This window comes from Hemicordylus capensis, chromosome 1 (assembly GCF_027244095.1).
Source record: "Hemicordylus capensis ecotype Gifberg chromosome 1, rHemCap1.1.pri, whole genome shotgun sequence".
Taxonomy (NCBI): Eukaryota; Metazoa; Chordata; class Lepidosauria; order Squamata; family Cordylidae; genus Hemicordylus; species Hemicordylus capensis.
In genome coordinates, this window is record NC_069657.1 from 139802660 (window position 1) to 139828013 (window position 25354).

Genomic DNA, 25354 nt, shown 5'->3' on the forward strand with positions numbered 1-25354 from the left:
TTTGGTAACCAAAAGACTTCACCTTGGGTGATGCATAGCTAGAAGACCAAGTTCAAAGTAAAAAACTATGGAGTCAAAAACTTCTCCAGCAGCCCAGACAAGGAAGGAAGGATGGAAGAAAAAAATAAAGACTTATTACAAAAATTGTGTATATAGCAGGTATGGAAAGTTGATTATGGGGGCCTAGAGCACCAAGATGATCAGGGGCCTAGAGCACCTTTCTTATGAGGCAAGGCTACAACACCTAGGGGTTTTTAGTTCAGAGGACTGCAAGGAGACATGATAGAGGTCTATAAAATCATGAATGGTGTGCAGAAAGTGGATAGAGAGAAATTCTTCTCCCTCTCACATACTGTAACACTAGACCCAGGGGTCATCCCATGAAATTGATTGCCGGGAAAGTTAGGACCAGCAAACGGAAGTATTTTTTCACACAATGCATAATCAACTTGTAGAATTCTCTGCCACAAGATGTGGTGACAGCCAACAACCTGGAAGGCTTTAAGAGGGATTTGGATAACTTCATGGAAGAGAAGCCAATCAACGGCTACTAGTCAGAGGACTATAGGCCACCTCCAGCCTCAAAGGCAGGATGCCTCTGAGTACCAATTGCAGGGGAGTAACAGCAAGAGAGAGAGCATGTCCTCAACTCCTGCCTGCAGGCTTCCAGTGGCATCTGGTGGGCCACTGTGTGAAACAGGATGCTGGACTAGATGGGCATTGGAACTGATCCAGCAGGGCTGTTCTTATGTTGAATAGAGTCATTTAAAAGTATAGAAAAGATAGAAATGCAAAAAAGAATGGAGACAGAAGGCAAACTGGATGGTATGCCAACTGCAACCCTATGTGGAAAAAGTGGACATGGCTTCAGTCACCCATGCACTGGTAACATCCAAGCTGAACTATTGGAATGCACTCTATTTGGGGCTGCCATTGAATAGGTTTCAGAAGCTTCAATTGGCGCAGAATATAGCTGCAAGGATGCTTTTAGGAGCACCTTGGTATGCCAGCATGACATCCAGTCTGAACCAACTACTCTGGTTAACAGGCACTTCTGAGCCTAGTTGCAATTGCTAGTGTTAACCTTTAAAGCCCTGCATGGTCTAGGACAAAGAATGCCTATACTCTCAAGAGCTTGGCCGGGCATTAATATCAGCCTCACAAGCCCTGCTCTCCGGCCTATCATGTTTTTCTGGGCTTTTCTGTGGTGGCACCACACCAATGGACCACTCTCCCATGGGGCAGGTGTCTGCCAGGCATTCACTTCTACTCTTTAAAATATCTGCTGGCTTTTATGCTGCTCTTGTTTTATGACTTTTATGGCACTTCCTACTGTGTTTTTGCTCCTGTGTTTTTACAATATGTGAATTTATGAGGTTTTGAAATTGCTCAAAAATTGGGACATTGCCACTTTTTGCAAGTTAGCCTGTATGCCAAAAGGGTGGAATATACACACTTTAAAAATAAATAAATCCAGAAGCAATCAGTCACCTCACCATAAACACTACTACTCTGTCCAACACTTTGCTTTCACAGCATCATTCAAGCCTCACTAATCTTTAGAAATACAGGTGACAAGGCAGCACTTACATATCTGGTGAGTCCTCCTTGCCAATGTATTCTTCCAGGATGCTGGTATCGATGTTTGATGGTTCAAGAGCTCCATTAATATCATGACCTGAAGGAAAGACATGTTTCACAAGGAAAGCTATTAGCAAAAACTGGACAAGATACTGCTGTTCTTTCAGGGCCAGTGCTCCAATGATGGAAATTCCCCAGAACAAAAATACTGGTTTAAGTCATGGCACGAAATTGGCATAAGCTGGATAGGGAAGTGGCATCAGATTCAGATCTGAAGAATGGAGTATTGTTCCAAGATCATCAGCTGAAGACCAGGAAATGGACAACGAAAGAATGGAAACCAGAGATGGGGGGCATGGGAGCAGGATGAGGAACTATTTTACTCGCTACTAGCTAAAGGATATGAGTCAGATGACTGGACGAGAGATCTGTAAGAGGCAAAGATATGTATTTATGATTTTTGTAATAATTCAAAATCACCTTTTTTTATCATGAGGCATATGAGTGAGCAATATTGATAATTTATAGAGTATCAATACATCAAATAAACCACTCAAGTAAATCTACTTAACCAATAAGCCTAGTAAGACACACAAGATTAAACAGGATTGATACTAGCATGTTGTGAATCTTGCCTTCTGAATTGCTCCTGGCTTGCCCTAAAAACCTGGTTAGAGTGATTTATCTGCCTCCCTTGCAGATTGTTAGGATGCTTTATCTATATATTAAGAAAGAATATGGTCCTGGCCTGAGTGCGAGCTTCCTGCTTTCTAATACAATCGTGTTAACAACCGCCCTGAGACCTTGGGTTAGGGCGGTATAAAAATGTGCTAATTAAATAAATAATTAAATAAACAAGAATAATTGCATTTCCTCAAGAAAAAGCATTTGCTCTAATTGCTCTTTGAGCCTGTGACCCTGAATCTGCCTTGCCTGGTCAGTGGTATATGTAGCACAGGTAGGTGGTTGTCTCCCAACTGCGTTACGACTGACCTACCATCTTTTTATTCTCTTGCCTTTAACTGTGTCCTGAATATCAATTTTCACCCGTTCTTCTTTGTGGACCTAACATCACCACTTTTCTCTATACCTCTTTCCCCTTATATACCTCCTCTCTTCTTCAGGGAACGTCTGGGATTATCCTTTCCTTTTCCCGCATAGTTCCTTGTTCACCCAGAAAATGCACTAGGTTTGTTGATGTCAAATTCTTGCTTTATCTGTTTCTCAGGAGTCTGTAACAGTTTGGGGTCTGTGCACCAGTCTTATGCACCAAAGGCATTATCAAGAAAACGGGAGGGAATCCGTTACCCAGAGCTTAGATAATAAAGACAACCTTTTCCTGAATGGCAGTCACATCAGATTAAAGTGATACATCACTTGCTCACCAGCCTAGCACACATGAAATCAAAGGAGTTTCCCACCCCCACCCCCACTTAGCAGCATTCTGGGTAAAAGTTAGTCAACCAACCAAAAAATGGGGGGAGGAACAGGGTTTTCAGCCTATCCGAACTTTACCCTGTGAAAATCCCTTTCATACCAAGACAAGCAAATCAGTAGAAATAAATCCAGCGAGGAATTTTGCCAAAAGGATTGCTGGGTGGGGTGAGGGAAAAGAGGGAGAAAGGAAAGAGAGGAAATCTTTCCTTTGGTCACACAAACTGGGAGAATTGAGGCCTGGGACACAATTTCGTTATAAACACACAATTCTCTGTTTGACACACTAAGAAGAAATCGCTAGGGGAAAGGTGATTGTGTTTGTACAGCTCTCTGCTCAACACATATTGCAAAAGAAAATTTTCCATCTCTGCATACACTAAACACACAATTCCAGTCTGCACTGTTATCTGTTTCATGAATTGGATATTAACATGGCATTTAAGTTGAGATACACCACTGTTTCACACAAGAATTTTATTCTACCTTCTTGAATTTTTAGATCACTTGCAAAATTAGATCACTGGCCCTATCCATCCCCAGCACAGTACCTCCAGTGACTGTTGCTGGTGTCTATCTTATGTTTCTTTTTAGATTGTGAGCCCTTTGGGGACAGGGAGCCATCTTATTTATTTATTATTTCTCTGTGTAAACTGCCCTGAGCCATTTTTGGAAGGGCAGTATAGAAATCAAATAAATAATAATAAATAAAATTGTGTCTATTTTCTTTTTTCATTAGACACATTTGCATCCTATCCCTCATATCTTTAAAAGGTCTCTTCATTCTTGAATTGTAGTAGCATTTCCCCCTCAATGTATATATATTTTCTATTATACATTAATTTCAGCCAAAGGTTGGTTGGTTTTTTAAATTTTATTATCAACTATAATACATAAAACATATAACATACAGAGAAAAAAAGACAGATAAATTATAATAATGAATTCACTGAATTCTCTTGCTAAATATATAATACAGGTATTTCCATATCAGTGATGATAAATTATAAGGATATACACAGTCCTGTACCATACTATTCCAATTTACTGATTATTTTTATTTATTACTTTTATATACTGCCCCATCCAAATGGCTCTTGGCAGTGCACAACAATGAAAATAAAACCCACAAATCAATCCTTTTAAAAACAATAATAAAACCTGCTAAAAACAATCATTACAGAACAATTTGAGAACAACATAAAACCATTAACAATTAAAACATTTAAAACCGTTTAAAAACCCTGGAAGGCCAGGCCAAACAGATAGGTTTTAAGGGCTCTCCCGAAAGCCAACAATGAATTCAAGCTTCGGATTTCTGCCAGAAGTGCATTCCACAGCCCAGGAGAAGCTACAGAGAAGGCCCGCCTCTGAGTCACCACCAGACATACTGGAGGTAACTAGAGATGGACCTCCTCAGATAACCTTAATGTGTGGTGGAGATCATGTGGAAGAAGGTGCTCTCTAAGGTAAGAGAGGCCGTTCAGGGCTTTAAAGGTAATGACCAGCACTTTGTATTTTGCCCAGAAACATATTGGCAGCCAGTGCAAATGTTTTAAAACAGGCATAATATGGTCTCTCCAGGTTACCCCAGATATTAGTCTGGCTGTCGCATTTTGAACTAATTGAAGTTTCCGAACTACGTACAAAGGCAGCCCCATGTAGAGGCATTGCAATAGTCAAGCTTGAAGGCTACCAGCTGATGCACCACTATTTTGAGCTGTCGAATCACCCGAAGCTGGTAGAAAGCACTCGTGGCCATAACCTCCACCTGAGATACCAGGGTGAGGCCTGGATCCAAGAGCACTCCCAAGCTGCATATCCATTCCTTCTGGGAGAGTGTAACCCTATCCAGCACAGGAAGATCTAACTCATCCCTCAAATTCCAATCCCTCACAATGAGCCTCACCATCTTGCTAGAATTCAGTTTCAATCTGCTATCGCTCATCCAGCCCATTATTGGTTGTAGGCAGGCATTTAGGGAATGAATGCCATTTCCTGATAAGGAGGATGACAAGGATAAGTAGATTTGGGTGTCATCAGCATACTGATAACACCCAGGACCAAATCTCCTGAGGAGTTCACCCAATGGTTTCATGTAGATATGAAAAAGCATTTGTGACAGAATGGAGCCCTGAGGGACTCCATCTAACAGCTCCCATTTTGAGGAGCAACTGTTAACAAGCTCCACCATCTGGAATCTACCTGAGAGATAAGAGCGGAATCACTGCAAAGCAGTGCCCCCTATTCCCAACTCCCCCAGGAGATCCAGAAGGATACCATGGTCGATGGTATCAAACGCTGCTGAGAGATCCAAAAGAACCAGTGGAGTCACACTCCCTTGGTCGATTCCCCAGTAAAGGTCATACATCAGGCCGACCGAGGCTGTCTCAACCTCACAGCCCGTTCTAAAGCCAGTTTGAAATGGGTCTAGATAATCAATTTCCTCCAAAACTGCCTAGAGCTGGTTGGCCACCCCCCTCTCAATCACCTTGCCCAACCAAGGGAGATGGAGACTGGCCTACAACTATCCATTGCTAAGGGATCCAGGGAAGGCTTCTTAAGAAGCGGTCTAACCACTGCCTCCTTCAAACAAGGAGGCAGCCTACTCTCCCTCAGTGATGCATTTATGATATTAACTAGGATACCCTCAATAATCTCCCTGCTAGATAGAAGCAGCCAAGTCAGGCAAGGGTCCAGAGAACAAGTGGTAGGCCACACCACCCCCACTTGTTCTGTGATTCCTCAGGAATCACAGATTGAAACTGATACAATCTAACACTGCAAGAGGGATTGGTGGACACCCCTTTCATTGACTTTGCAGAAATAGTGGAGTCCAAGTCGACCCAAATACATGATATTTTGTTCAGACAAAATCTCCTGTATTTGGACCAACTTGAACTCCACTATTTCTGCAAAGTCAATGAAAGGGGTGTCCAGCAATCCCTCTTGCAGTGTTAGATTAGATCAGTTTCAATCTGTGATTGCAACGACATTTATGGGGACTGATTTAAGACAGAAGGAGCAGAAATTAAACTCCTCACAACCCAAGATAGCTCTGCTGAACACGAACCTGCAGATGCAATGTGTGCAGACTAAAACATCTTTTTTATTTTTTTGCTGCCACCACATAAATGGATCCTATGCTGTGTCCTGTCAAATTTGAGCAGAGTTCTCCTCCACATACATTCCAGTTGCCTACCCTACTGCTTCAGCCCCTGAAACTCCTCTGTACACCAAGAGGCCATTTTTGAAGCAGGTCGGAAGGGAGCGATCATGTCTACCACCCTGATGAGTTCCCTATTCCAGGTTCCCACCAGGGCATCAACAGAATCACTGGCAGCACCAACATTAAAACCCTCTAAGGCTTTTTGGAATCCTACAGGATCCAGCAGCCTTTTAAGGTGGACCATCCTAATAGGTCCCCCACCCCTGCAGTGGTGGATTGTGGCTGTGAAGCCAACCTTACCCAGCTAGTGGTCCATCCATGACAACAGAGAAACCACTGGATTTCCCCACCCACGGAACACCCCCCTGATCCGAACAAAAGATCAAATTGACTGTGTGGCCAACTATGCTGAATAAACAGAATCCAGTTGCAGTTTTATTGACCATTCTTTCCATGTCATAAAACACAATTCTGTAGCACTTCATGTAGATTGTCATGAATCATTTTGCATCTACATTTTTCATAGGATCATTTTTTAAAATCTTTTCAAAATTACAGCAAAAGGCTATAATAGGCAGAACTGACTGTGAGGAGCTCTGAAAGGATCCCTCCAAACTGGGTGAGTTAGTAGCAAAATGGCAAAGGCAATATAAGTAAGTGTAAAGAGATGCACACACTGGGGCAAAAAATAAAAAATAAAAAATCCCATCTTCACATACATATACACCGATGAGGTCTGAGCTGCCAGTTATTAATCAGGAAAAGGATCTTGGGGTCGTGGTGGACAACTGTACTCAGTAAGCAGCAGCTGTGAAAAAGACAAGATCCATGCTAGAAATCTTTAGGAAGGGTATTGAAAATAAAACTGCTAATATTATAATGCCTTTATACAAATCTATGGTCCAGCACATTTTGAAAACGATGTATAGCTTTGGTCACTGTATCTCAAAAAGGGTATTTTTGAACTGGAAACTGTGCAAAAGGCGACAACCACAATAATCAGGGACATAGAGCACCTTGTTTACAAGACATTTGGTGCTCATTGCAGACAGAGGTGTTCATTGTAGGCGCTCTGAATCTGAGTGATGAGTTACAGCTTCCTCTGCTTACCTTTAAAGCCCTGAATGGCTTAGGTCTGAGTTATCTCAGAGAGCGTCTTCTTCTGCATGATCCCCACCGCACATTCAGGTCATCTGAGGAGGTCCGTCTCCAGTGGCCACCGGTTCATCTGGTGGCGACTCAGAGGCGGGCCTTCTCTGTAGCTGCTCCTGGGCTGTGAAATGTACTCCCAACAGAAATCAATAATCTGAGTTCATTACTGTCCTTCAGGAGACCCCTTAAAATCTATCTGTTTGGCCTGGCCTTCCAGGGTTTCTTAATTGTTGCAAACTGTTTTAACTGTTGTGAATGTTTGGCCTGGTTCTCCAGGGGTTTTTTTTAACTGTTTGAAAGTTTGAACTGTTAATTCGTTTAATGCTGTTTTACAGTTTTGATTTTAATGGTTAATTGATTTTAATTGTTTTTATTTTGATGTAAACTGCCCTGAGCCATTTTTGGAAGGGCAGTATATAAACCAAATGAATGAATGAATGAATGAATGAATGAAATTTAGGGCTTTTTAGTTTAGAAAAAAAGGAAATTAAGGGGAGACATGATAGAAGTTAAAAAATATATGCATAGTGTGGAGATAGTGGAGATATATATAGGTTTTTCTTCCTTACTCACAACTCTGGAACCAGAGGTCATCTTATAAGATTAATTGCCAGGAAATTTAGGACTAAAATAAATTACTTTTTCAGAGAGTGCACAGTTACTCTCTGGAATTATCTGCCATGGGATCCAGTAATGGCCGCCAGCTTGGATGGCTTTAAAAGGGGCCTAGACCAATTCATGGAGGACAAGCGCCACAACGGCTACTATTCTTGATTACTATAGACTACCTCCATGTTCAGAGACAGGATACCTCTGAAAACCAGTTGGAGACATCAGGTTATAAAACACTGAAGTAACAAACTATTTTGCTGCTTAAAATTTATGATGATGATGATGATGATGATGATGATGATGATGATGATGATTTGTACCTAGCCATCAGTGTACCTGCTGTACCAGGTAAGGCTGGGAAAGACTCCTGCTTGAAACCTTGGGGAGTCATTGCCAGACAGTGTAGGCAATACTCTGACAAACCAGTGGTCTGACTTAGCAGAAAGAAGCTTCCTATGTTTCATCAGGGCAAGGAATTACAACCTTTCAAAGAAGAAAATCCCTTTTTTCCTCTTTTACCAAAATATTTTAACAGCCACATCATTTGAATACATGCATAGAGTGTGTGCACATACATACACATACACACACATGTCTAATCAATATTAATTGTGACTCACGAGGCGGGGGGGAGTACAGGGGTGGTGGAATTAAATGCTATGGCAGAGAGGATCTGCCTTACATGCAGAAGGTCCCAGATACAATCCTAGGTATTGCCAGGTAGGATAAGGAAACACTTCTGCCTGAAAAGAGAGAGCCACTTGGAGAGCCACTGCCATGCAGTGTAGACAATACCAAGTTAGATACACCAATGGTCTGATTCAGTATAAGGCAGCTTCCTATGCTACTATATATTTTTATGTTCCAACCAGTTTTCATGTGCTTTTGCTCTTGGACTTCTTTAGAGGGCTTCTAAACATTCAGTGAATATTCTGCGGTTTTCATTTATAGGCAGGACTCATGGCCAGTATTCCCTCTAAGAAGTATTCCCAGGTATTGTTGACTAAAACTACAGCTTTTGCTTAGGAATTATGAGAGTTGTAGTCAACAACATCTGAGAATCCCTGTTAGAGGAAACCCTGCTCATGGCTCACATCTTTCCATTGGCTCCTTAGTTTGTGTTGTGTAAAATTTGTGCTAGAAACTTGCTCACGGGAGCATGGTGAAATGAAGATAGAGAGAAGCCCAAATCCATAATTCTTCAGTTGACTGTATGTGTCTAGTAGACAACTCCACAATGTACAATATTATTGTCTTGTTTTTTGACATCATCCATTTCAGATCATTGGCATTGCAGTGCAGATTCAGCAAGAAAATTAAAATTTTTAATTTTTTTGTGTTCACAAAAATCAGAACGAAAACAGTGGATTGGATCCTAAGAAGGGCACAGGGAATGAGGTTCCCACAAAAGAATTTCCCTTCTCCTCACAGCAACCCTTGCAACCTCTAAAAGTCCTCTCCTGAGGATTGATGACCCCCAGGAACAAAGTGGGGAGAGGCACAGGGGTTGCAGGGAAAGGAGGGGATGCCTAGAAATCCAGTGTGGGACCTTCCCTCCACCGGATCCCCACACCCCATCTCACAGCATCTTCTGACCCTCAGGAAAGGCTTTTGTGGGGTGGTGATGGGGGTTACTAGAGGGAGAAGGCAGAGAGAGGAAGTTCCATTTTGGGAATTTTCTTTCCCATGTATTTCTTAGGATCCAACACATAATATTTATTTGTGGTATTAATTGATGTATAGACCACCTTTCAGCATTGTTTCCAGAAGTGCTTTGCCTTCCTTTTCCAAAGGGTTCTATGTGGATCTGGAGAAAACCTGTTGCCAGATCCTAGGCCCTGCAAACCTTTCACGTCACACAGACCATGATTCTTCCATTGTATTATCCATTCTGGCTTTGGTGGCTGGTCAGCAGCTACCTTCTGGCCACCTTGCGTTGGAGGTCACCTTCATGAAAGCTCAATGGAGACCCAAGCAAAGGTGAGATAAGCAGCTCGACGCAGAAGGCATGTCAGCTAGATAGGTTGGCGGCTACTGATAACCAACCCTTTAAAAATGAGCTCAGTCTCCTGTAAGAGGTTGTTGTGGGATGGTGAGGGGAGAGTTGTTCTTTTCTTGCTAAAAATAAAATCAATCCTCAGAACGGCTTTTCTCAGCTTTAGGCTAGAGGCACTTGAGCCAGCTACCCTAGCATTGGTGTCATGCCAGAGCAGTGGGTTAGTATGCTCTCTACCATTTCAGGGCTGGTTTGTTCCACACTCAGGTCTCAGGGGTTCAGTGTAACCCAAGACAATGGGCCCCACCTTGTGGTCTCCCCTCTGAACCACATCAAACATGGAGACTCTTCTCCAAACCTGTTCTTCATGTGTTTCCCCCCTCAAAGCCCTTCATATGTCTGTGTCTCTCTCTCACTCTCTCTAGAGCAAAAGGTATCTCTGGAATGTCTGCAGCTGAGCACAAGCTCTTAAGAGCATCTTGTTGCTCAAAACTCCTGTTCAGTAAAGACTTGTTAGCAAAAGCCAGCTTAGGTGATTAATTAAAAGCTAATGCCTCTCTTTGGAGTCACGAGCTCCTAACAACATTAAACAATGTCCCTTTGCCCCCATTCTCTTTCCAACTAGAGATTAGGAGGGAGCAGGATACTTCAGAAGAGCAAGAACACCCACAAACCTCCCCAAAGAATAGAGCTACGCTCCTGCAAGCTCCCCTGCAATAGGCTTTGAGTAGAGAATGCATTCTATCAATGATCACCTTCCCTACACTAAAAACCCGAGTGCTAACTCTATCAGAACCCTTCCCAAGCCACTACACAGCAGCTGAACCTCCTCGTTACTAGTCTCCTCCTAAGTTTTTATCCAAAGACTTCAAGCTCCACAAGCTTACATTTTAACATCGGCTTCAGATGAAAATAGGTTTTACATTACATGAGAGGCACCAAATCAGCAGTAGGAGCAACTTGCTTCTATGAGGCCTGGTGGGTAGAAAGCACCCTAAAAAACCTATTTTGGGCTGGGGAATTGTATCTTTTGAAGTTAACTTTAAAAACCCACTTTTAAAAAAATCAAAATATCATATATCTCTGCATATGTCAGTAAGACACAATTCTAAGCCAAAAATACTTCCACTTTCAAAACTTCAAAAATGTTTTCAACCCCAGTTTCAACCCATAGTCAATTCCTATTATTTTCCTTGACTCCACCCACCCAATTTGGAGCTTTTACTGCAAAAATGAAATATATTTATATCTGTATAGTTCATTATAGGTAACAAACAGTATGTGTTACTAATTCTCCATCTGAAATGCAACTTGGAAATGTTATATTTATATATCCGAATGGTTTATCTATTAAGATTTTCAACTGACTGAACAAATCAAAAATTTTCAGAACACAAGATACATTTGCACAGTTACGAAATCTAGGATCAAAACAAGGGTAGTATTTTACCTATGGCTGAGCCAAAATGCCTCCTCCAACTTCACTACCCTATATACTCCATTACCCTCTCTTCTGGTCAGGAAAGGCTAGTGGCCCGGTTTGGTACTAGCTCCTCCCAATGGGTTAGTCTGTGGTGGGGCAGGTAAGAGGATGTGGGTGGGAAGGTGGTGTGGCTGTGGTCTACAGGAATACAATTTCCCTTACCAGGATCCCTGTCAATGAATTGGCCTATATCGAGTGTATGCACCTAAGTCTAGGGACCAAGGATAGATTGGGACTTCTGATGGTGTAATGATCACCCCGCTGTCCAACAGAGTCCCTAAGTGAGCTGACAGACCTGGTGGCTCAGGTTGTTGATGGTAGGGGACTTCAACGTCCATTTCGGGACCAGGTTGTCAGGGGTGGCTCAGGTGTTCATAGCGGCCATGATGACTATGGGCCTATTTCAAGTAGTTGCTGGACCAACACATGATGCAGGTCACACGCTCAACTTGGACTTTTGCTTTGATCAGGGTGGTGTTCCATGGGTGGGGACTCCTGTGTATCTCCCCATTGCCATGGACAGATCACCACCTGGTTAAGGTAGGACTGTCAGGCCTTCGTTCGAGGACTTGGAAGAGGAGTGGGAGGCAGTGATTTTACCTGAGGATCCCAAGGGCCAACTCTGTGATTGGAGGGAGGAGGCACTCCTGCTGGGCCAGGAGGAGGGTGTGGTTTAGGAGGCATAGCAGAGTAACAAATCCCAGGAAGAACTCTCGCTAAGAGGGAGGTATCGAGGCTGTTGACAAGCTGCTGGAGACAACTCGTCAACAGTCTCATACCTCCCTCTGTGACGCCTTGGACCCTTAAACCCAGGACCTTGGGGATCTGGTGAATGACCTTGGTTGCAGGGAATACAGGCTGGACTTGGTACTCAGTTGTGATTTGTTCTCTTGTGCCTCTTTACAGATGCTGGATGAAACCCTGTGCCTGCTGGGAGGAAGTGTGTAACCAGAGACATCTCTTCATCTGCTACTATATCATAAATTACGGACGGCTCATTGACTGTGGCAGGTTTACGACAAGGACTTGCAACCACAACCCACCACTGCAGTGGTGAAGGACCCATTAGGTTGGTCCACCAGAGAAGGTTATTGGATCCAATAGGATTCCAAGAAGCCTTGGGAGGATTTCAAGCTGGCTCTGCTAGTGATTCTGTCAATGCTCTGGTACAAATATGGAATAATGAATGTATTGAAGCTGAAGATACAATCACTCCTAAGCGTCCTCTCCGACATGCTTTAAAGTAAGCCCCATGGTATTCAGAAGAACTACGGGAGTTGAAGCATAGTTCAGGTAGATGACTAGAAGTAGATGACTAGAGTGCAAGTGGAGGAAGACTCAGAGCAAATCTGACAGATTGCAACACAGAGCTCATTTGAAGATCTATGCTCTGGCAGTGTGGGCGGCAAAGAAGCAGTTCTTTCTGCCCACATTGCTCCTACAAATTCACGTCCAGCTGAGTTGTCTAGGGTTATGAGGTGGCTAGTTCACACCCCCTCCACCTTGAATTTGAACTTGGAACCTTCTGTCACTCACTGTGATGTTTTTAACAACTTTTGTTGCAGATAAAATATCTTGTATTCATGCTGAACTAGACTCCACAGTTATTGCGGAATCTATCGTAGAGGTGTCCAGCAACTCCGCTTGTAGGATTGGATTGGATCACTTTCAGTTTGTTACTTCTGAGGATGTGGACAAACTGCTTCGGACTGTATGCCCTACTACCTGCGCTCTTGACCCTTGCCCAACTTGGCTCATTTCATGTGGCAGTCACATTATTAGAGATGGCTTGGTAAATATCATAAATGCTTTTCTGAGGGAGGGCAGGATGCCTTTGTCTTAAGGAGGCTATTATTAGACCTTATTTGAAGAAATTGGCATTGGATCCCTCAGAGTTGGCCACTTACAGACCTGTCTCTAATCTTCCTTGGTTAGGCAAGGTAATTGAGCAAGTCGCCATTTATTTATTTATTTATTTATTTATTTCTCTGCTCCAGGCAGTTTTGGATGACACAGATTGAGGTTCTACACACAATCAACATGTGGAGCTGAGGAGAGTTCGGTGGAGAAGTGACTACCAGCTCCATCATGGAGCCGTAGGAGCAGTGGGAAACAGAGGCCACCTGGCCTCCGGAAGTCCCAGGATGCCCCACGTGGGTGCACAGGGAGAGACCCTGGGGAGAGATCCTGGGGAGACCCCCAATGCCGGGAGGCTTGTTGTAGCCTCCCGGTCAGGGGTCCGCTCATGTGTTGCCGAGGCACAGAGCCGCAGCGCAGCAGCACACAATCAGTAAAACAGGCTTAGCGGAGTGAGCGCTCCACTAACCTCATTTTATTTATTTATTTTGTCAAATTTGTACACCGCCCCAAACTTTCGTCTCTGGGTGGTTAACAATAGCATATAACAAGTTAAAAACATATACAAAAACTAAAAACAATTTAACCATTTAAAAATTAACCAGAAATCAAAACCTAAAAATTTAGGAAGCTGAGAAAGCTTAGGTGAAAAGATGGGTTTTCAAGTGTTTTTTGAAAATTGCCAGAGTTGGGGAGGATCGTATCTCAGCAGGGAGTGCATTCCACAATCTCAGGGCAGCGACCGAGAAGGCCCATCTCTGTGTAGCCACCAAATGAGTTGGCAGTAACTGGAGACAGACCTCCTCAGATGACCTCAATGGGCAGTGGGGCTCATAGTAAAGAAGATGCTCTCTTCAATACCTAGGGACTAAGCTGTTTAGGACTTTATAAGTTATAACTAGCACTTTGTATTTCGTCCGGTAACCTATTGGCAGCCAGTGTAGCTCCATCAGTAAAGGAGTAATGTGGTCTCTCCCAGATGACCCAGAGATCAACCTGGCCGCCGCATTCTGAACCAGGTGAAGTTTCTGGACTACATACAAAGGCATGTATGTAACGGGCACAGCTGGCGTATCAGCCGGAGCTGACAGAAAGCACCCCTGGCCACCGCTTCAACCTGAGAAACCAGGGAGAGGTGTGAATCCAGAAGTACTCCCAGACTGCGAACCTGTTCCTTTTGGGGAAGTGTGACCCCCATCTAGAACAGGTAGATCAAAATTGTGTCTAGAGTTCTGACCCCGCACAATAAGTACCTCCATCTTATCTGGTTTCAGCTTCAGTTTATTCTGCCTCATGCAGCCCATTACTGCTTCCAGGCAGGCATTTAGGGAGGATATGCCAGCTCCTGAAGAAGTTGACATGAGAAATAAATATTTTAGAAGAGGGGTTCTTAGGTGCGCTAGCTGCTGTTGAACCACCGGGCTTGCCTGTGAGCCCAGTGGTTCTCACAATGGAGGGAAACCAGGCTGGGCTCCCTTAACCTGGTTTCTCTCCATTGTGAGGATAGCCTCATTATCTAGACCCTTTCTAAACTGGCTTTCGGGTGGGCTATGGGGTTGAGACTGCCTTGGTAGGCCTGATGGATGATCTCCAATTGGCGATCGACAGAGAGAGTGTGACTCTGCTGATCCTTTTGGATCTCTCTGAGGCTTTTGATACCATTGATCATGGTATCTTGCTGAGTCACTTGAAGGAGGTGGGATTGGGTGGCACTGTTCTACAGTAGTTCCATTCCTACACCTCTGGCAGATTCCAGATGGTGTCGCTTGGAGACTCTTATTCTGAAAAATGAGAGCTAAAGTGTGGAGTTCCACAAGGCTCCATGCTGTCTCCAATGCTTTTTAACATCTGCATGAAACCGCTGGGGAGATCATCAGGAGGTTTGGTCTGGGATGCTATCAGTATGCTGATGAAACTCAGATCTATTTCTCCATACCAACTTCATCAGGAAATGGCATGACCACCACCCCCAAGCACCTGCCTGGAGATGATAATTGGATGGATGAGGGATAACAGGATGAAGGTGAATCCAAATATGTCGGAGGTACTGTCTGTAGAGGGTCGAGATCCAAGAGATGATTTACTTGACTTGATCTTTTAGGGGGCGTGTAACCTCATCCAGAACAGGCAATGTCAATTAGGACATTCTGTCCCTAGAGACTAATGGATCCAATTGGTTTTGTGATGGCCCAGGGGATTTTCTTACTGCTGTGGTTAGCAGTACTCTCAAAGCCATAGTCCATCACTCCCAAACATCTTCTCCCTCTCCATATAGCTCCTTCCTTTTCTACAGAGCTCAGAGCAATGAAATAAGAGAAACAATGGCGAGAGCATTATTGGGATAGACATCACTACAAATCTGACAGAATGTGGGCTAGAATCGATCTTTGGACCTACACTATGGCAATTGTAGTGGTGATCTGTATTTTCTGCCACTATTGCATCTGCTCAGCATCATCCATCAAATGTGTTCAAAGTGTTGAAAGTACTTTTACAAACCAGCTTATCCAAAGACAGCAGATGGAACCACAAAAGCCCTCTGTGAGCAATTTGCTAATCACTTTGCAGGTAAAGTCACTCCCATCCATTCCAGTGTTTTCTCTAATTTTTCATCTGTGTGTAGAATGAGTTTTGTTCTGGGCAGCAGAATCAAGGCAGTGTGTGCACACATGCATTCAGAGTGGGATCTTCCTGATTCAACCTGAGCAGGATCTAAAATTAATTGAGCGGACATTAAAAAAAAGTGTGAGTGTGTGCACACACACATACACACCTTAGAGGGAACACTGATCCATTCCAATTTGGATACAACTTGTCCGGTGGTTGCTCTGAAGACTTCCATTTCTTGGCCATTTTTGATGGCTACACTTCAGTTTGTTCAACCTCAAGATGTGGACAGGATCTTTGGAGCTCTGCAGCCAGTCGGAGCTGCCTGAAATACTTGGCAGAGAGTTTGCCCGGGCTCTCAGCGGCCCGGGCATGGGAGGAGGTAGTTCACTCTGGGCTCCTATGGAGTCCAAGCCACACCCCGTGTGCGTGACGTCATGCGCATGGGCATATTGGAAGGGGCTGCTGAGCGGGGCTGGACACAGGCCGCCACTCGGCTGGCTCCACGCCTGGGGGGGGGGTGACTCCCAGAAATGCACTGCACACTCATGCGATGCATTACTGAGGCTCGGGGGGGGAGGGTGCTGTGCAGCGGCACTTCCCTGCTCCCGACCCCCATAGCTGCTGGGTGAGCCACGGCAAGGTGTGGGTGGCCCAGAGGAGAGTCACTGCTCATCTGGGCGGGCGATCCGACTGCCCAGGGACCTCATTGTGATCGTCTGCAGGGAAGGGAAGGTAAACCCTCCTTCCCCGCAGTTAGCTCCGAAGCTCTTCTCACATCTTCTCATAATTGCAGGGAAGGAGAGTTTAGCTTCCCTTCCCCGCAGACGATCAGGTGAGGTCCCTGGGCGGCTGGATCACCCGCCCAGACGAGCTGTGACTCTCCTAATCGTGCGAAGAGCTTCAAAGAGTGAGAAGAGCTGATCTCGCTGATCACGAGAAGGGCTTCGAAGAGTGGTAATGGCAAAATAAGTTGTCTTTTGAGAAAGCCTGTTTGCCATTATTCATTTTGTTATCCAAGAACTCCTGATAAGCTTCCAGAGAATCCCCAGGTTTCTCAGTTTAAAAATTACTGCACTACAGCAGACATTGATTCATCAAGACAACCAACAAGAGTTGGAAGGGGCATCCTAGGCTAAAACCTTAGAGATAGTTGACATTTCACAGCCTAGTTCAGCTATTCCAGCTTAGAGACATGCGAAACAGCCTGCCAGACTACTTGGCTTTTACCACCAATGTGGGGCAGGAGCCAGGCAGGGTTATGGTCTGAAGGCACATGATGCAGCAAGTGAAGCTACACAGGTGTGGGTCTGGGTCAGTGCCTTCTGGGAACTCCATACACACCACTCTGAGTTCTAGTGAAGAAAGTGGAGATACAAATATAACAAATAAGGACACGTTGTTCCAAATACATATACACCTTTTCAGAACAACCTTTCACTCCCTTATCTTTAGAAGTGTTTTCGTGTACCTCCATAACCCCTTCTCCAAACCTCTTCCTCACTCACAAACATCTCAACCCATCTCCTTCCATTTGCCACATTTGGACCTCTACCCTTCTCTTCATGGGTTTCAGAACAGGATTTGAACCTCACAACAGGGTTAGACTAAAAGACAGAAGCATGCCCAAGGCTGCTACTTCCCAACGGAAGTATTTTTTTCACACAATGCATAATGAACTTGTGAAATTCTCTGCCACAAGAAGTGATGACAGCCAACAACCTGGATGGCTTTAAAAGGGGATTGGGTAACTTCATGGAGGAGAGGTCTATCATCGGCTACTAGCCGGAGGGCTATAGGCCACCTCCAGCCTCAAAGGCAGGATGCTTCTGAGTACCAGTTGCAGAGGAGTAACAGCAGGAGAGAGGGCATGCTGTCAGCTCCTGCCTGTAAGCTTCCAGCGGCATCTGGTGGGCCACTGTGTGAAACAGGATGTTGGACTAGATGGGCCTTGGGCCTGATCCAGCAGGACTGTTCTTATGTTATTGTGCTACCCTAAGCTTCGCAACTGAGTGATGATCTGAATCTAGGTTTTGGATCTCTAGATTTAACACTCAAGCAATATCCCAGGTGTCCCCAAACTTGAGTCCCCAGATGCTGGACTACAGCTCCCATCATCCCCAGCCACAATGGCCTTTGGCCATTTCAGGCAAGTATGGAAAGTGGTGGAAGTAAATGCTTGGGCTGGCAGGAAAGAACACAAGGACATTAATTCAGGCACCAATCTAACAAAAGAAATAGGGAGCTGGAAGAGTTGAGTCCGTTACACATGTGAGAATGTTAGGAATTTCACTGTTTGGACTGATTTTCCCTGCCAGACCTAAATGTCTAAACTTGGCCCGAGTCCAAAGGAAGCTTCCAGCACTACCTCCAACTTTCTTTGTATTAACTGTTTTGTAATTTATCTGCCCACCGCAAATCCAGTGAAAACCACCTACCCCCACTTTGTGGGGCCCTCTATCAGCAAAAGGGATAAATAATTTCCTTCCTTTGCAACCTTCCTTCTACCCCTAAAGCTACAATCGCCACTCAGGGCATGATCCTGTGCCCAGGCATCTGCCCCTGATTACATGGAAGAAAAGCTTTCCATTATGAACGAAGATGCCTCTTTCAGTTGAAAATGGAAAAGGGTGGTGTATGAAAGATATTGGGGCTATTCTTACGATCACAAAAATCAGGCTACGATTTTCCTAGCCCGATTTTTGTGATCGTCAGAACCACCGGGCTCTGCGAGCGCTCTGCAAACCCGGGCTATCTGCTCGTGAGTAGCTGTGGCGCGGCTCCGCGGTGCGGCTACTCGTGAGTAGACCCCTGGCCGGGAGGCTTAAAAGCAGCCTCCCAGCTTCGGGGTCTCCCCAGTATGCCCTGCATGCTCGCAGAGCATACTGGGTATTTAAGAGAGCGTCTTCTTCGCTATGAGCCCCACCGCCCATTGAGGTCACTTGAGGAGGTCCGTCTCCAGTTGCCACCAACTCCAGTTGCCACCAACACAGAGATGGGCCTTCTCGGCTGCTGCCCCGAGACTGTGGAATGCGCTCCCTGCTGAGATACGATCCTCCCCATCTCTGGCATTTTTCAAAATACACCTGAAAACACATCTCTTCAACCAGCCTTTCTCAGCTTTTTTAAACTTGTTTTTAAATTCTTCTGATTATTTAATTGTTGTTTTAAAATGTTTTTAATTGTTAATTATTGTTTTTATGCTTTATAATTTTTGTTTTAATTATTAATTGATTTTAATGTTGTTTTAATGTAAACCGCCCTGAGCCTTTTGGAAGGGCAGTATAAAAGTTTTAAATAAATAAATAAATAAATAATACTGGGGCTTCCGGGGGCCGCATGGCCCCTGAGCTCCCCAGCCCCCGCCGGCTCCGTCTTGGAGCCGGACATCATGTGGGCGGCCAATCCAGCCGCCCGGGGGTCCCTGTCCGCTCGTGAGAGGGGAGAGCGGGCTTAGCCTGCTCTTCCCGCTCACTGCTAGGAATCAGGTCTCACTGATCGTGAGACCCGGTCCATTCAGTGGTGCAATGGATAGCATTGATCTTTGACCCTGGACACACTGGGGGGCGGTGGGGCTTTGGGTGAATCACTGCCTCCATGCACTCAGTTCTGCATGGACAAAGAAATTGAGGGTTGCTATGAGTGCCAACAAATTATTGTAAAGCATGTTGTACCATATAGGTGTTGTAAGGACAGAAATAATTGTGCTTTTTCACACCAGACCGTGCCCCTTGCATCACCCCAACAGAGGGTGCCCAAGGCTGATTTCACAGGGTGTGTGGCGGGGGGGGGGAGTGTAATGCAGGGCAAAAGAATTTGTGATCAAGTGATTGAAACAACGCATGCGTAGACACCTCTCTTCTATCACTCCAATCACACATTTTGTCCTCTTTTACAAACTTGACACTAAGAAAACTAGTTTGATACATTCTTGGCTCCACTTTACGTGGCAGTATGGTTGGTTTTGGTATTAGCAGCTTGCTGGGAAAGATAAAGGCACCCTGGTGCGTCAAGCCATTGTATTTACAAGATTTGGAGATAAAAACCAGAATTTACATTGAGCGACAGGCTGATAGGTTTATGGTATTTCTATTTATTAAAAAAAGGCCTCCCCCTGCTCTGTTGCCCATCTTCTAATCACCCATAATCCTTCTTGGGTCACAAGGTGGGAGAGAGCAGTGGAACTGCCAGAAAGAGCTGCATCCTTGGATACCTTAATTAGAAGCAGATGTGGGAACCTGGAGAAGATGACAAGGTCAGCCATTTTAATGGGCTGATGATCTCCAAAGAAAGGCAGAGGGAGGAGAAGAGGCTAGAGAAAACTGAGAGACAAGAGTGAACAGAGTGTTACGGTGATGGCAAAATGCGGCCTTCCATGGGGCAGGGTCAGTTTGGGAAGATAGGGAAAGGGTGTTTTGTCCTTGGCTCCACTAAATCACCAAGAATACATGTGCTACAGATACATGAAACTGCACTCCAGTGGATTAAATACAAGAGGATAAAATATAAAGGACCACAAGTAGCCACGGGACCCAAAATTCTGTTCAAAGCAAGCTCTCAACCAGAGGAAAGCAACTTGTCTCCCCATCTGTTGCTGAACCACAACTCCCACCAACCCCCTCCGTAATTTATTGCTCAACAATAAATTATTCAATTCAACAACAGCTGGGGAGCCCAAGTTGCCGGCCCCTACTCTAAACTCTTATTTTGTCTACCAAGGCACCTGCCCTGCACAGTCCATTTCCAGTTTCTTTTGGTGGCCAGAAGCAGAAATGACAGAACATCTAAATGGAACATCTCTATATTCCTGCTTTCCATTTCCCCCCACATGTTTTGATTAAAAAGCATGATGGGGGGGGGGGGAGGTAGAATCTAAAGCAAGCTTCCAACACCAACTCTGCAGTCAGTTTCTGCCTTATAACTACTATTATATGAAATGAGCCAGAAGAACACTGGAATGGGAACCATCTGTGGGTATCAGCTGTATAGAAGTGCCTTAAAGTGGCACATTCTTCCCACCGTTACCTTTCTAGAAGGTCAAAATATAATTTACTCTAGAATATTACAGATAATAAACAGAGTCATAGAGAGATTGAGTGTCTTTACAAAGAAAACACAGGTAGTCAGTTCTGAGCCATAGGATCATGGTAACCCAAGGGCTCTAATGAACTATCTTTCCTTAGAAATCGCATGTTTTGGGTTGCTACTGGCAGCAGACCTTCACAGCCTAATTTATTTTCCCTGCTGTCACAGTGAGGACCCTTCTGCATGCAACTTATTCCCATCACGCAGCGCCTTCCAAGTGCCTCAGACTGATGTCTTATTTAGCCACCGCAGGAGCTTTTAGGTGTTATTGCTGTCCCAATGGCACGCCTTCCAAGTGCCTCAGACTGATGTCTTATTTAGCCACCGCAGGAGCTTTTAGGTGTTATTGCTGTCCCAATGGCATCACCAAAGCTAAAGCTAGAATGGAATGATGCTAATTCAAATCACTGTCCTTTGCAGGTGACTGCCAACGGGTTTCAATGAATATACACAATAGATTGTAAAATCAGTGTATTGGGTTGCAGCATCGGCACATTCCCCGGGACTCACAGTACTCTTCTCCCCCTTTCTGCCTTCCTCCATGTTTATACTTTCCTGTCTATTGATTGGCTTGTTCTCCAGCCATGAGTTTGAAGAATCTACACAAGAGATTCCTAACCAAACACTGCCCTAAAGGGGAGCGGGGAGTGCAGAAAAGATCAGGGGAAACATGCTGTTATGCTCAACATCTTTGTCACCTAGATTCCATGTCGCAATATTGCATCAGCACACTCATATACATTATGGAGACACTCCGTTCATTCATTCATTCATTCAATCAGATGAAGAGTTTGCTGCTGCTGCTGCTGCTGCTGCAGCCTGTGCCTCCAAGTACATCCTCCATCCACCTACAACACTGCCTCATAGGAGAAGGAACACGATGAGTGTCAGGCCCAGTAACAGCAATAACTCTCCATGCTTTGGGCATCCTTATGTTAGAGCAAACTCATGGGCAAGAGTTAGACAGGCAGTTTAACTCACTAGAAGCACTACAAAATCCAGGAGTGCTGCCTGTGCTAGCACCAAAAACCTCAAGCCAGGCCCAGTCAAGATATGCAGTTCAGCATTCCTCATTAATTATGCTCTTTATTAGCTGACTGTAAAATTAACCAGTCACTCTCAGGAGGAGATGCAGCTCCTGTAACCTGAGAGGGCACCATCATCATCACTGCACCCTTCCCACCTCCCTCCAAATATCTCACAGACCACCCAGAGCAAAGCTCCTGCAGCTCACTATTCCCTACAAGTGTACCTAAGAGATTCAAAAACAGAGGGAATGAAGGCAGTTTTGAGAAGCAAGAATATAATGTCTTTATGCAATGCACACAAAAAAAATTTATCCCCACCATCTCTCAATCCAAAACCACCTACAGAGACCACATCACTGCTTTGTTACGGTCAGAGAAGCCCTCTTCAGACGTTATAAAGATGACGCTCTCACATACAGCATCTCAAAGCAGCTCTGGAAGTCCTGCCCAACCCGCCAATCGCTCTTGGCAGTGCACTGCTCACAGTTACAGCAGCATTTGTCTGCAGAGGGAAATTGGAAGGCCTGTCCAAATGAAGAGAACAGAGAGGAACATAAACTCTGGCAAAAGAAAGCAAGGTGACAATAAGGGAGGCAAAAGAAGAGTCTGAGGAACATTTAGCCAAAAGTATCAAAGGGGATAACAAAAACTTCTTTAAATACATCAGAAGCGGGAAACCTGCTAGGGAGGCGGTTGGTCCATTAGACACTGAGGGAGTGAAAGGGATATTGAGGACTAGTATTTTTAAGCCCGTTATGATAACGGGCGCTAGCTTTCTATCCCGTCTTTTCTGTCTCTTTCTCTCTCTTTCTGTCTCTTTTTTTCCCCCTTGTCCCCTCTCTCTTTTTGTTTTTGTTGTTGTCTCTGTTTTTGTTCTTCCTTATTTTGCTTATACTTTTGGGGGGGGGGGGGAGTGGATGAATAACGGCCAAAATGGCCCATGAGAAGGTGGCCGCCCCCGCCTATCGCCCTCCCGCGCACCCAGCTGCCGGAGCCCACCTTACCCGCTCCAGCCCGAAGGAGAAGAGAGGAACTCGGGAACAGAGCTACTCTCTGTGTTAAGCTGCTGCCCATACTGTCGCAATGGACGCAATAGGCGTCCTTTGCGTCCATAGCGGCAGTTTGAGCAGTGACTTAGCACAGAGAGGAGCTCTGCTCGTGAGCTCCTCTCTTTTCCCTCGGGCTGGAGCGGGTAAGGTGGTCTTCGGCAGCTGGGTGGGCGGGAGGGCGATAGGCGGGGGCGGCGACCTTCTCGTGGGCCATTTTGGCCCTTAATCTTTTTTGGGGGGGAGCGAGGAAGGTGATTTTGGGCAGCTGGGAGGGAGGGTGAGCAGGCGGGGGCGACGGCTGTGAGCGGGCGGGGGCCTCGTTGGTGGCTTTGCCGCCACCTCGCCCAGCTTCCCTGTCCCCCGTCTCGGTCTTCCCCCGCCGCCATTGCCCTCGCCTTTTTCAGGGCGGCCGCTTCTGGTTGCCTCGGCCTCCTCTCGCCGTGCCGCAGCTCATGGCCGAGGCGGCGGCTCTGCCGCCGCCTCGGCCACTTTCCCCTGCCGCCACACACCGGCTAATGGCCGCCCGTGGCTGTGGGACACTGGTGTCTGAGGTCCTGTGTCCCTTGGGCTCTTCTGGGCCTGCGCTTCGCGCAGGCCCAGAACAGCCCAGGGAGGCAGGGACGCAGATCCCCAACATTCCAAAGCCACGGCCACTCACTTAGCCTTTTATTATATAGGATATGGAAGCTGCAGAGAAGCTAAATGAGTTCTTTGCGTTCAACTTCATAGCAGAAGATAATGAGAATATACCTGTTCCTGAAACAGGCTTTTTAGGGATGAAGGCTAAAGAACTGAGTCAGACAGAAGTGACATGAGAGGATGTTCTAAACTGTCTGGAAAAACTAAAAACTAACAAATCACCAGGGCTGGATGGTATCCGTCCAAGAATCTTCAAAGAACTCAAATGTGAAATTGCTAACCTCCTTGCTAAAATATATAACTTATCCCTGCAATCAGGCTCTGTACCGGAGGACTGGAAAGTAGCATATGTAACTACGATTTTCAAAAAGGGATCCGGGGTGATCCAGGAAATTACAGGCCGGTTAGCTTAACATCTGTTACAGGCAAATTGAGGGAAAGCATTCTCAAGGATAAAATTGTAAAGCACATAAAAGAACAGGCCCTGCTGGGAGAGAATCAGCATGGCTTCTGCAGAGGTAAATCTTGCCTCACAAACCTTTTGGAGTTCTTTGAGAGTGTCAACAAGTGTGTGGATCAAGGTGATCCAGTTGACATAGTATACCTGGACTTCCAAAAAGCTTTTGACAAAGTTCCTCCTCAAAGACTCCTGATGAAACTTAGCAGTCATGGGATAAGGGGACAAGTGTGGATTGCAAACTGGTTGAAAGACAGGAAACAGAGGGTAGGGATAAAAGGAGAGTTTTCACAATGGAGGGAAGTAAGAAGTGGGGTCCCCCAGGGATCTGTACTGGGACCGGTGCTTTTTAATTTATTCATCAATGATCTAGAAGCAAGGGTAAGCAGTGAGGTGGCCAAATTTGCAGATGATACCAAAATCTTTCGGGTAGTAAAATCCAAAACGGATTGTGAGGAGCTCCAAAAGGATCTCTCCAAACTGGGAGAGTGGGCAACAAATTGGAAAATGCAGTTCAAGCTTGGCAAGTGTAAAGTGATGCACATTGGGACGAAAAACCCCAATCAAGTATATGCTGATGGGATCTGAGCTGTCAGTGACTGTCCAGGAGAGGGATCTTGGGGTCGTGGTGGACAGCTTGTTGAAAGTGTCGACTCAATGTGCAGCAGCAGTGAAAAAGGCCAGTTCCATGCTAGGGATCATTAGGAAGGGGATTGAAAATAAAACTGCTAATATTATAATGCCCTTATACAAAACTATGGTGCGGCCACACCTGAAGTACTGCGAACAATTCTGGTCACCACATCTAAAAAAGGACATTGTAGCACTCGAAAAGGTGCAGAAGAGGGCAACCAAGATGATCAGGGGCCTAGAGCACCTTTCTTATGAGGCAAGGCTACAACACCTGGGGCTATTTAGTTTAGAAAAAAGACAACTGCGGGAAGACATGATAGAGGTCTATAAAATCATGCATAGTGTGGAGAAAGTGGAGAGAGAGAATTTTTTCTCCCTCTCACATAACATTAGAAGCAGGGGTCATCCCATGAAATTCATTGCCAGGAAATCTAGGACCAACAAACAGAAGTACTTTTTCACACAACGCATATTCAACTTATGGAATTCTCTGCCACGAGATGTGGTGACAGCCAACAGTTATCACCTGGATGGCTTTAAGAGGGGTTTGGATAACTTCATGGAGGAGAGGT

General features: G+C 45.1%; 1 protein-coding gene across 7 annotated transcripts in view; it reads right to left on the bottom strand.

Annotated features, from left to right (window-relative positions):
- The window catches only part of MYRF (myelin regulatory factor), a 167581-nt gene that overhangs the window by 96513 nt on the left and 45714 nt on the right, over positions 1-25354 (bottom strand). For all 7 annotated transcript variants that reach the window (XM_053283499.1, XM_053283502.1, XM_053283500.1 and 4 more), the window contains exon 2: positions 1591-1678. In XM_053283499.1, the coding sequence (XP_053139474.1) occupies positions 1591-1678 (88 nt within the window). The remainder of the gene's footprint in view (positions 1-1590; positions 1679-25354) is intronic.